Source organism: Aquarana catesbeiana, linkage group LG02, assembly GCF_042186555.1.
Source record: "Aquarana catesbeiana isolate 2022-GZ linkage group LG02, ASM4218655v1, whole genome shotgun sequence".
NCBI classification, from domain to species: Eukaryota; Metazoa; Chordata; class Amphibia; order Anura; family Ranidae; genus Aquarana; species Aquarana catesbeiana.
This window is the reverse complement of record NC_133325.1, coordinates 329,240,620-329,253,051: the sequence shown is the minus strand read 5'-3', so window position 1 is coordinate 329,253,051 and position 12,432 is coordinate 329,240,620. Positions and strand designations below refer to the sequence as shown.

General features: G+C 44.4%; 1 protein-coding gene across 3 annotated transcripts in view; it reads left to right on the top strand.

Annotated features, from left to right (window-relative positions):
* Positions 1-12,432, top strand: part of DMD (dystrophin) — a 3,507,873-nt gene that overhangs the window by 3,428,219 nt on the left and 67,222 nt on the right. For all 3 annotated transcript variants that reach the window (XM_073614841.1, XM_073614839.1, XM_073614840.1), the window contains one exon: positions 2,448-2,606. In XM_073614841.1, coding sequence (XP_073470942.1) covers positions 2,448-2,606 — 159 coding nt within the window. The remainder of the gene's footprint in view (positions 1-2,447; positions 2,607-12,432) is intronic.

Here is a 12,432-nt window from a genome sequence, read left to right as displayed (position 1 = left end):
CACACACTGATATACATTGATTTTTTTCTTAACAGTAAGCAAACTTTATTAAACATTTTAAGGGATTTCAGTTATTTTTTACTAAAATGTAGCAGAATTAATTTTGGTCTAAATTTTGGAAAAAAAGTATTTATTTGCAAATTTTTTTTTAGCAAAAACTACAAAAAAAAAGTTTTTGAAAAATTGTCAGTATTTTTTAATTTGGCAAAATATAAAACATCCAGTGATGCCTAAAAAAAAAATTTCATTTGGGTACAGTGTTCTCATTCAAAATGTGACAGTGCCGAAAGCTGAAAAATTACCTGGACTGTAAGGGGTTAAAAGTGTCCCGTCTTGAAGTGGTAATGCATAATGGTTTTGGTCAGAATCTTGCAGTGTAGATTTTTATTATCACAGATTTTGTCACCTTGAAGACCATCGAAGTTTTCACCCCTAAAGTCATTTCCATTTGTAGGCTAATCAAGAATAACATGATCATTTAGTCCATACTAGCAAATTACATATAACCAGTTATTTTTACTGATTGTAGGGAAATAAAGAAGCAGATTTTCAATTGAAAAACCCATCCCGAGTTAGACAGATGTGCAAGATGTTGGCAATGGCAAGTGAAGGTGGAACCATGTTTTTTTGACCATATTTGGGTTACCAAGCAGCCAGCACTGAGAAGTCCTCTGCTTTTGGACAGTACTTTCATGGCGCTGTGGGGAGATGCCAACTATCCACTTGATGACCGCACCATAGCAGATTTACTGCTACCGGGCGCCACACGTATATATATGTGATCCTGCACTTCCAGGTATCAGGCATGAGCGCGTGCCACTGCCTGCTTGCTAATGCTGTGATCCTAATGCTGCACAGCGGGAGCTGATCAGCAGGTCTCACGGACCCAATGTCCGCCGGCATCTGCTGATCATTTGGTACACTGACAGAATGGCAGTCTGCCTATATAAACAAGGCAGATTGCCGTTCAGTCAGTACAGAAGGCATGGATCCTGTGTTTCTGTAAGGCAGAAACACTGTTCCATGCCTTCCACTAGTAAAAGCACCTCCCCACTACACTGAACCGTTAGCTAGGCACACAAACATAACCCTTTGATCTCCCCTGATGTTAACCCCTTCTCTGCCAGTGTGATTAGTACATTGACAGTACATATTTTTAGCACTGATCACTGAAATGTCACTGGTCCCCAAAAAAGTGTCATGTGTCTGATTTGTCTAACGCAATATCGCAGTCCCGCTACAAGTTGCTGATCACTGCTAATACTAGTAAAAAAATCCCATCCTTTGTAGACGCTATAGCTTTTGCGCAAACCAATCAATTTATGCCTATTTTTTTACTGAAAATATGTAGCAGAATACATATTGACCTAAATTGATGAAGAAATTAGATTTTTTTTTTTTTTTACTGTTTTTTTTTTTTTTTTTATCGGATGTGTTTTAGAGCAGAAAGTAAATACTGTTGTGGTTTTTTTTTTCTTTTTTTTTTTCTTTTTTAAATACTCGTCGTCCTTTGTTTATAGCGCAAAAAAAAAACGCAGATTTGACCAAATACCACCAAAATTAAGCACTATGTGGGGAAAAAAGGATATAAGCTTTATTTGGGTACAGTGTCGCACGACTGCGCAATTGTCAGTTAAAATAACGCAGTGCCGTATTGCAAAAAATGGCCTGGTCAGGAAGGATGGTAAATCTTCCGGTGGTCAAGTGGATATACTTTTAACAAATGATAGTATAGTATGTGCTGGGCTGTATGGGGTTTCATTTATATTCATGTTTCAAAAACATATAACATGCAATATAACATTTTATATATATATAGACTTGAGAAGAGATTTAGGCTCGGTTCACACTGCAGCGATGCGGGAACCCTGCAAATTTACTGCGGGTTCCCGCATCGCATGTCTCCTAGCGGCAGTTCACACTGCCCTATGCAAACTGCTGGGATTGTCAATTGAAAGTTAATGACACACCCAAATTGATTTGCATATGACAGTACAAACTGCAAATTCCAACAGGAATCAGATCGTATGGGTGGTGCTCCGATTCTGCTGCGGATCAAAAAAAGGGTCCTGTGCAAGTTTGGTCCGAATGCGATGCAAATTCAGCCATACTATCTGGCTGAAATCGCATTGCACAGAGATGGCATGTGATTTGCACTGCACTGAGGTGCGAATCAACGCCGATGTCGGACATCACACCAGTGAGAACCGGCCCTCAAAAACAAATTTTTACTCTGATTTACACTAAACATAAAACAGACAATTCTAAAACTTTTTTTCTTAAATAGGCATATTGCACAATGGACTTGAGACCTCAGTTGTATAAAATTTTTAGGCTTAAATATTCAGGGGGGTTTTTTTCCCTAAAGCTTTACTGCAATCGATTAAAACTGATTTTAACTGGGGAGAACTGTGTGAAAGTAAATTTTTCTTTTTTGTTTCCTGCAGAGATGATGAGCATTTGCTTATCCAGCACTACTGCCAAAGCTTGAACCAGGAGTCTCCTCTAAGCCAGCCCCGAAGTCCTGCTCAGATTCTAATCTCCTTGGAAAGTGAAGAGCGAGGGGAACTTGAGAGGATTCTCGCTGACTTGGAAGAGGAGAATAGGTTTGTTCAACATTATGAATATTTATAAGTCTGTAACTCTTGCAATATCATTGCTATAAAAAAAACTACTCCTCCTAAGAACTATGTTACTCCACACATCCCTTTTGTGAATTACTGAGCTCCACCAATAATAGCATCCCAGTGTCCTAATGCCCCATACACACGATCAGAAATTCCGTCAGAAAAAACTTGGATGGTTTTTCTGATAGAATTCCGCTCAAGCTTGACTTGCATACACACGGTCACACAAAAGTACTCTGATCTTTCGACCGTCAAGAATGCGGTGACGTACAACACTACGACAAGCCGAGAAAATGAAGTTCAATGCTTCCGAGCATGCGTGATTTTTTGCGCACCCGAATTGCATACAGACTAACTTATTTTAGGATAGGAACTTTTTCCGACCGAAAAATAGAGAACCCGCTCCCAATCTTTTGCTGGCTGGAATTCTGCCAGCAAAAGTCCGATGGAGCATACACAAGGTCGGAATTTCTGACCAAAAGCTCACATCCGTCTTTTGCTGGCAGAATTTCTGATCGTGTACGGGGCATTACAGTCACAAGTGGTTTAGTTTATACTGGCCATACACATAGAGATGATATTGTTCAGCACTAATTCTTTTGTTCAAAACGGCTAATCTTAATGATATTTTCTTTTAGTAGTATACATTTCCTTCTAGCCCTGGGTCTCTTCACCACATAATCTCATCTGGCTAGTTTCCTCCACCCCACTTACATGCTGTAGCACCAATGAGTGTCTGTGCTGACAGTCACAGTCTGGGTGCTATCACTTCACCTATGATCTGCTGATTTTATTCTTGGATATAGTTAAGTGGCGACCAAATCCAAACATAGTTACATAGTTACATAGTTAGTCAGGTTGAAAAAAGACACAAGTCCATCCAGTTCAACCATAAAAAAAAAATTTAAAAAATCGTACAATCCAATATACCCAATACTATACCCACAGTTGATCCAGAGGAAGGCAAAAAACCCCAGCAGAGCATGCTCCAATTTGCTACAGCAGGGGAAAAAATTCCTTCCTGATCCCCCAAGAGGCAATCGGATTTTCCCTGGATCAACTTTACCTATAAATGTCAGTACCCAGTTATATTATGTACATTTAGGAAAGTATCCAGGCCTTTCTTAAAGCAATCTACTGAGCTGGCCAGAACCACCTCTGGAGGGAGTCTATTCCACATTTTCACAGCTCTTACTGTGAAGAAACCTTTCCGTATTTGGAGATGAAATCTCTTTTCCTCCAGTCGTAAAGAGTGCCCCCCTGTCCTCTGTGTTGACCGTAAAGTGAACAACTCAACACCAAGTTCACTATATGGACCCCTTATATATTTGAACATGTTGATCATATCCCTCCTTATTTTCCTCTTCTCAAGAGTGAACAAATTCAGTTCCTCTAATCTTTCCTCATAGCTGAGCTCCTCCATGCCTCTTATCAGTTTGGTTGCCCTTCTCTGCACTTTCTCCAGTTCCCCGATATCCTTTTTGAGAACTGGTGCCCAAAACTGAACTACATATTCCAGATGAGGTCCTACTAATGATTTGAACAGGGGCAAAATGATATCTCTCTCTCTGGAGTCCATACCTCTCTTAATACAAGAAAGGACTTTGCTTGCTTTGGAAACCGCAGCTTGGCATTGCATGCTATTATTGAGCTTATGATCTACCAAAACCCCCAGATCCTTCTCCACTACGGATTCCCCCAGCTGTACTCCCCCTAGCATGTATGATGCATGCATATTCTTAGCCCCCAAGTGCATAACTTTACATTTCTCAACATTAAACCTCATCTGCCACATAGACGCCCAGTTAGACAGGGCATTGAGGTCAGCTTGTAAATTGGAGACATCCTGTAAGGACGTTATTCCACTGCATAGCATGGTGTCATCTGCAAAGATAGAAATGTTACTTTTGATCCCAGACCCAATATCATTTATAAAGATATTAAAGAGTAAGGGTCCCAGCACTGAACCTTGGGGTACACCACTGATAACCTTAGACCATTCAGAGTAAGAATCATTAACCACTACTCTCTGAATTCTGTCTTTTAACCAGTTTTCTATCCATTTACAAACTGATATTTCCAAGCCTGTAGACTTTAACTTACACATGAGCCGTGTGTGCGGAACTGTATCGAACGCTTTTGTAAAATCCAAGTATACCACGTCCACAGCCACCCCTCTGTCCAAGGTTTTACTTACCTCTTCATAAAAAGAAATCAGGTTTGTCTGACAACTTCTGTCTTTCATGAACCCATGCTGTCTGTTGCTTAAAATGTTTTTGTCCAGCAAGAACTCGTCTATGTGGTCTTTTATTAAATGCTCCAGTATCTTCCCGACTATAGAAGTTAAACTAACAGGTCTATAGTTACTTGGTAAAGACTTTGATCCCTTTTTAAATATAGGCACCATGTTCGCCCTGCGCCAGTCCAGTGGTACTATTCCCGTCATTAATGAGTCCCTAAAAATTAGATACAATGGCTTTGAAATTACAGAGCTCAATTCTTTTAGGATCCGTGGGTGGATGCCATCAGGTCCAGGTGCTTTATCCACCTTTATTCTGTCTAAATATTTCTGGACCAAAACCCTTTTGAGCCATTGTGGATCATTGGGGGCTGTGTCAATACCACCCCCCTTATGGACATGAGCTTCCCCATGCTCTTTTGTATACACAGAGCTGAAGAAAGTATTTATTTTTTTTTTATATAATCTTTATTGTATATTTTTCAAATATAACAAATAATAACAAATAATAACACAGAGGGTATAATAAGAAAAAAGGGGAGGGGGGGATCCAATAAATCACAATGCAGTACCATAAAGGTATACAAATACCATACATATGAAAAGGATGTGTTTTAAAGATTGAATAGAAACAAATAGTGCAAGCTTATACTAAAACCTCCACGAAAGTGTGTCACGTGAGATACTTATGACTTCCTCATCCTGCGTCCACCCTTGTAATAGAGGTGGAATCTATGGTTGAGACCACTTTCATAACTAGTCAGGTTAACAGTAACTGTGTTAAGAAAACAATATCCTGTTAGTGTCTAAGGATTTGACCCAGGCAGGAAATAGGGGGGGGGGTGGAGATGGGGGGAAAAAAAAAAAAAAAAAAGGGGGGAAAATTGGTGGGGAAGGTTGATGGGTATGTCTAAAAATCACTGATACATCTGCCTAAAGGCTAGCACAGCTGTGTGCAGTAAAAGTGCAATATCATTATCATTATGTGGATCCTGGTGGTGAATTAAGTACGCCGTGGCCCTCACCCTCTGAAGCCGTTTAAAAAACAGCTCCAACAATGTCCGACCTACAGGAAGCGGCCCCGGGGGAAACCTGAAGGGGGGACGCCCTGTCCTTAGACTTATAATGTATCCATGTTGCCCAGATTGCATAAAATTTGTCAAACTTATCTTTACATTTTGCCATCCACTCCTCCGCCGCCATAACCGAGTCAATCAGGCCCATCCACTCAGTACGTCCCGGAATATGGGTTGATTTCCAGTGGACGGGGATCAAACGCCGTGCAGCATTTAAGAGATGTGGGAGTATCGACTTCCGGTATTGACTTAGTGGGGTGGATGGCACATGCAGTAGGAACTCCAATGGGGAGTCCGGTAAATCCACGTCTAGGATAGCCTTTATCTGGGCTCTGACATCTAGCCAGAAGGGTCGGAGCCTCGGGCACTCCCACCAAATATGTAGGAAAGTGCCCCTGAGCCCGCAGCCCCTCCAACATGCCTCCGAAGCTGTCGGATAGATTTTCGCCAATTTCGTTGGTACCTTATACCATCTGGTTAATAGTTTGAAACAATTTTCCTGCGTTTTGGTGTCTATTGAGCTTTTATGAGTTAGCCGATAAAGGTTATTCAATTGGACCTCAGTAAATGTGTGTCCCAGGTGCCTTTCCCACTCCCTAATGTATGTTGGTTTGTTCTGAGATTCCGCAGACTGCAGCATCTCATAAAGCAAGGAAATGGAGTGAGAAATGGGATCCTCGGATTTACATAGTTTTTCAAAGAGGGTTAGTGATGAGGGGGGTCGCACCGGAAAAGGTAGACTCTTAATAAAATGCTGTAATTGTCTATATCGCCATCCATCCATAGGAAAGCTACCAAACTGGGATCGGAGCCAATCTAAGGACACCAAACCCTGTTCGTGAATAAATCGTCCACAGCGAACCTCCCCATCATTGGTCCAATTGCGAAGGTATGAAAGGTGTTCCCCCGGAGTGAACCAGGGAAAGCCTCCTAACGGTGCGAGCGGGGATGTTGGCTGTGACAGCTGCTTCTTTGAGTTGATGGCATCCCACAGTCTCAGCACATGTATAGTGATCGGGGAAACAAAGCTCGAGAGACCTCTGTTCTCTCGTGGGAGCCAAGGGGCATGGGACAGGTTGCGCCCCGCCAGAAACTTCTCGAGAGGAACCCAGGCCTTGGTGAAGGTGTGGTGGTGCCAGTCGAGAACTCTCTGCAGGGCCACTGCCTCGTAATATTTGCGGACAGAAGGCACTCCCAAACCACCCATATTTTTAGGGCGTTGCAGCGTGCGGAGGGCTAAGCGGGGTACATGACCCTGCCAAATAAACTTAACAAATAGGCTGTTGAAGGTCGAGAAAAGAGATCTGGGCAAAGCAATAGGTATCATCTGGAGAAAAAACAGGATTCGTGGTAGTACATTCATTTTCAGTATGCTGACCCGCCCCATCCACGAAAAGGAAGTGCGATCCCACCTAGTTAAATCAGTTTTGATAGTTGCGAGTAATGGTGCAAAATTGCATGAGTAAAGTTGTGTTATATCTGCTGGGAGGTGGATCCCCAGGTATTTTAAGGAAGAGCAACACCACGTGAAGGAAAAGGAGGCCTGTAGTTGGGAGCGCATCGCATGAGGAATATTGAGGGGGAGAATCTCGGACTTGCTATAATTAATTTTGAAATTTGATAAGGTACAGAATCTTTTTAATTCGGCCATGATGTTAGGTAGGGAGATCAGTGGGTCTGTAACATAGAAAAGAACGTCGTCTGCATACGCCGATAATTTATGCTCCGTCGTTCCCACCGTGAGCCCCTTAATATTAGGGTTTGCTCTGATTATGTTGAGTAGAGGTTCTAGAGTGAGGGCAAAAATCAGGGGAGACAGAGGGCACCCCTGCCGTGTACCGTTTCGAATAGGGAAGGGGTTAGAAAGCGTTCCATTTACTTTAACCTGCGCTTCGGGGGAGCTGTATAATGACCCTATCCATTGGAGCATATTACTTCCCAGGCCCAATCGAGAGAGTACCGCCTGCAGGTAGGCCCAGTCCACCCTGTCGAAGGCCTTCTCAGCGTCCGTAGACAAGAGAAGACAGGGTGCACTGGGCCGTCGCAGGTTCGCCCAGTGTATCAATTGTATGGCTCGGTTGGAATTGTCTCTAGCCTCCCTTCCTGTTATAAAACCCGTTTGATCTGTATGAATCACCGAAGGGAGGATAGGTTTGAGGCGATTGGCTAATACTTTCGCGAAAATTTTGATATCAGTGTTCAGCAATGAAATCGGCCTATAGCTGCTAGGGATGGAGGGGTCTTTGCCCTCCTTTGGAAGGACGGTGATGTGCGCCATCAACGCGTCCCTCGGGAGGGTGGTACCTGAAGCTAAGGCATTGAAATACGTGCACATTCGGGCAGCCAGGAGGTGAGAAAATTTGCGGTAGTACGCATTGGTTAGCCCATCAGGACCAGGGCTTTTCCCATGCGGAAGATCTTTAATGATTGCTTCTATTTCCTCTACCGCCATAGGCTTATCAAGCTGAGCACTGATTTGTTGCGATATTTGCGGTGTGAGAGCCTCCTCCAAATATTGCGCAATACAGTCCGCCTTCTGAGAGGGCGTATGTCCTACAAGTGTGGCTGGGAGTTGATAAAGTTGGGCATAATAATCGCGAAAGGCATCGGCAATTTTAGAGGATAGTACAGTTTGGGATCCCGATGGTGTTTGAATTTTATGGACATGTCCGGATGCACGTTGCTGTTTCAGGGCCCTGGCCAGTAATTTGCCACATTTATTACCAAATTCATAGAATTTATGTGAGACGTATCGGAGTCTATCACGGGTTCGTTTTTCTAGTAGGTCTGAGAGCTGTGCCCTGAGGGCTGTTAATTTCTCGTATAAAAGAGGGGTCAATTGCCGTTTGTGTTTGAGTTCAACTGTGCGCAATTGTGTCAGCAAGGATTGGAGTTCCCCACAGCGCGCTTTTTTGAGCCTAGCTCCTTGTGCAATAAATTCTCCTCTTATCACAGCTTTATGTCCCTCCCAAACATATGCCATCCCAGTTTCTCCCGTCGCGTTTTCTTTGAAGTACATAGAAATCGCATCTGTCACCTGAGCTAGCGCTACTGCATCATCTAGCAGGTTTTCGTTCAGGCGCCAAGTCCATTGGCGAGCCTCTGAAGACAAAGGTGCCAGGGAAATGGAAATGGGTGCATGATCGGAAATCGTCATAGATCCGATTGACGTGCCAGAGAGCGACTCCAGAAGGTGTTGATCTACCAATAGAAGATCTATCCGCGTGTACACTTTATGTGTTGCAGAGTAGTAGCTGAAATCCTTTACAGTAGGATGTGTCACTCTCCAGCAGTCAATCAGATGACTAGCGTGTAAGGTTTTACGGAAGCGCTTAAGAAACGCAAAGGAGTGCGTAGAGTGGCCTGAAGAGGTGTCTAACTGCGGGTCGGGGCATACATTAAAGTCCCCTCCCACAATGAGACGCCCCTCGCGAAAATCGGAAAGGGAATCTAGGACCCTCTCCAAAAAGTTCAGTTGCCCAGAATTGGGAGCATATAGCGCTACAATTGTAAATTTTTGGTTGTATATAGTGCCTTTCAAAAAAACAAATCTGCCTTCAGGATCTGCGCGGTGGTCAATGGTGATAAAGGGGCAGTTTTTATGGATCGCCACCGCGACTCCACCTGATTTAGATTTGGGTGAATTGCTGAGGAACCATTGATTGTATATGTGTGTGGGGAGGCGAGGGACTGAGTCAGCTCTGAAATGAGTTTCCTGTAATAATAAGATATGTGCACCAGATCTCTTTGTCTCAAGCCACAACTTACTGCGTTTGGATGGAGAACTCAGGCCCCGTACGTTGTATGACACGACTTTCAGATCAGCCATTGCTGTTTGTCAGTAGGGTCCCCCAAAGGGCGTGAAGAGGACGAGGAGAGAGCCACGGCGTATCACCCGGCAAATCTAAAGTGCTGATAAGAAAAACAAATGAGTATAACCCATGTAACAGACAGACAACCCTTCCATAGACATCATCATGAAACATTAGGGAGAAAAACAATAATAAAAAAAAAGAAGGGGGGGAGAGCATTGGAAAAGAAATTAAGAACATCAAGAAAACAAAAAACGTAATAACCTGTGGGTATTTAATAACCTCTAGGTGCAACGGTGCAAAGATCGCCCGCCGGCCTAATGGCAACATAAAATGCAGGCGACCATCGCGTCGTGCACTTCCTTCTACAAGGAATGTAACTCTCATGAGTTTACCTATGGGGGGAAGGTGGAGAGTCACTAAACAGGAGCCCCAACTGAGGGGACCCACTCCTTCATGTGAGCACCTCTAAAAATCAGATGCATGTGAGAATTATCTGCAACAGCAAAAATTGAACCAGCAGAATTTAGAACCAAAACACGGACATAGCACCAGTCCTGTAGGTAGAAGGTTGAAGCCTCTAAAGTCGTTCCTCCGCCTCAACGTATAGTTGGGGAAGATGGAGGACCCTGCTCCGTTGCATCAGCTTGTCTGTTCCGGGGCTTGTTGCGTCTTCTGCGGCGGGCTTGCTGCCAAGGTTCCTGACGGGCTGGTAGTGGAACTTCAGAGGAAATGCGCCAATCAGGTATGTCCACAGGGGGGAGGCCAAGGCGTGAGAGGAAATGAGGAAGATCTGACTTGTTCCGCAAAGTGATTTGTTGGCCATCTTTTGTGACGGAAAGGCTGAAGGGGAATCCCCAGCGGTATACCAAGTGTGCCTCCTGTAGGACTGCCAGCAGAGGCTTCAAGGCCCTGCGCTGCATCAGCGTGCGTCTGGATAAGTCCGGAAATAAGGACACTTGTGCTCCATCAAAATCCACATGGCGCATACCCCTGACATGAAACATGATGCGCTCCTTCACAGTATATTTATGCAGTTTACAGATAATGTCTCGTGGTTTGTCAGGGTCTTCTGAGGGAGGTCTAAGGGCCCTGTGTGCCCGATCGATCTCTATGTGGTCGGGAGCTTCTCTCCCCAGGATCTGGGTGAACAACCCCTGAAGGGAGGGGATTATGTCCCTAGGGCCTGTGGCCTCTGGCAGACCTCTAATACGAATGTTGACCCTGCGACTTCTATTCTCCACATCATCAAGTTGATCGAGCAAAGAGTCAATCCGTTGGTCCTGCATTTTACTGTGTGCTTGTAAAGCCTGTAGGGAAGGGTTAATGTCCTCCACTGTCGCCTCTAGGGCCTCCACCCTACCTCCTATGTGGGCAGTGTCAGCTTGTAAATCCTCAATGTCTTTTCTGAAGGCCTTCTCCATGCGGGCCATGAATCCTTCAAGGTCTGCCCAGGTAGGGAGGGCAAGGATATGGGACCTGAGGTCGCCGTCATCTAGGGCTATGTGTGGGCCTCTGGGCCCTGAGGCCGTGTGTTGGGAGAGTCCAGAGGTGGGGGAGGGAGAGGCGGCCGATCGGGCCGGGAGAGCGTGCAGCGGGGTATGATCATGGCTCTTCCCTACATCTCTCCTACCCGGGCTACTGAATGGGCTTCCTCTGGAGTCTGGAGAGGATGGGATATGGGGGGATGCCGGTGGATGGTGCGGCGACATTGCTGGGGGTGCCGCGTGTGCGGCCTGAGAAGACTCACCCGGCGCCATCTTGGGTTCTGCTCCCGTCCGTCTTCCCCCACAGAAAAAGGCCTCAAGAGAGCTGGAACGAAGCCGTGGGGTTCTCCGGGGCTGCGGGGATGGCTTCCGCCGTGTCGGCATCGCACGGAGCCGGCGTCAGGGTCACTGTGTGCTGCTGCAGGAGCGATATGTGGAGCGGGTCAGACGGAGCTCAGCTCACACACGTCCGCTCTGTTCCATGTCTCGGCCACGCCCCCCAAGAAAGTATTTATTAAATTAGCCTTCTCCTTGTCCCCAGTCACCCACTCTAGATTATTTTGTAAAGGGCCTACATGCTCAGACCTGACCTTTTTACTATTAATATATTTGAAGAATTTTTTGGGGTTTGTCCTACTATTTTTTGCGATCTGTCGTTCATTTTGAATTTTTGCACCCTTGATTTCCTTTTTACATATTCTGTTAAATTCTTTGTAGCATTTAAACAACACTAGTGTTCCTTCATTTTTATATTTTTTAAAAGCTCTTTTCTTATTGTTTATAGCTTTTCTAACTTTGACCTTGAGCCACATAGGTTTTATTTTTAGCCTTTTAAACTTATTGCCCATGGAAATATACTTTGCAGTGAGGTCCCAAACAGTCTTTTTGAAGAATTCCCATTTCTGTTCTGTGTTTATCGCTGCCAATATTCCCTTCCAGTCTAAGTCCTTGAGAGCAGCCCTCATCCTTGGAAAATTTGCTCTCTTAAAGTGTTTTTATCTTTCCCTTCTATCTATCTATCTATCTATCTCCCTGTATTTCTTGTTTACAGCTAACATCAAATGAAATCATGTTATGATCACTGCTACCCAGGTGTTCCTTTATCTGAACGTTAGTAATAAGCTCTGCATGGTTTGAGATTACCAGGTCCAACAGGGCTTCATTCCTAGTTGGGGCCTCAATAAACTGGAC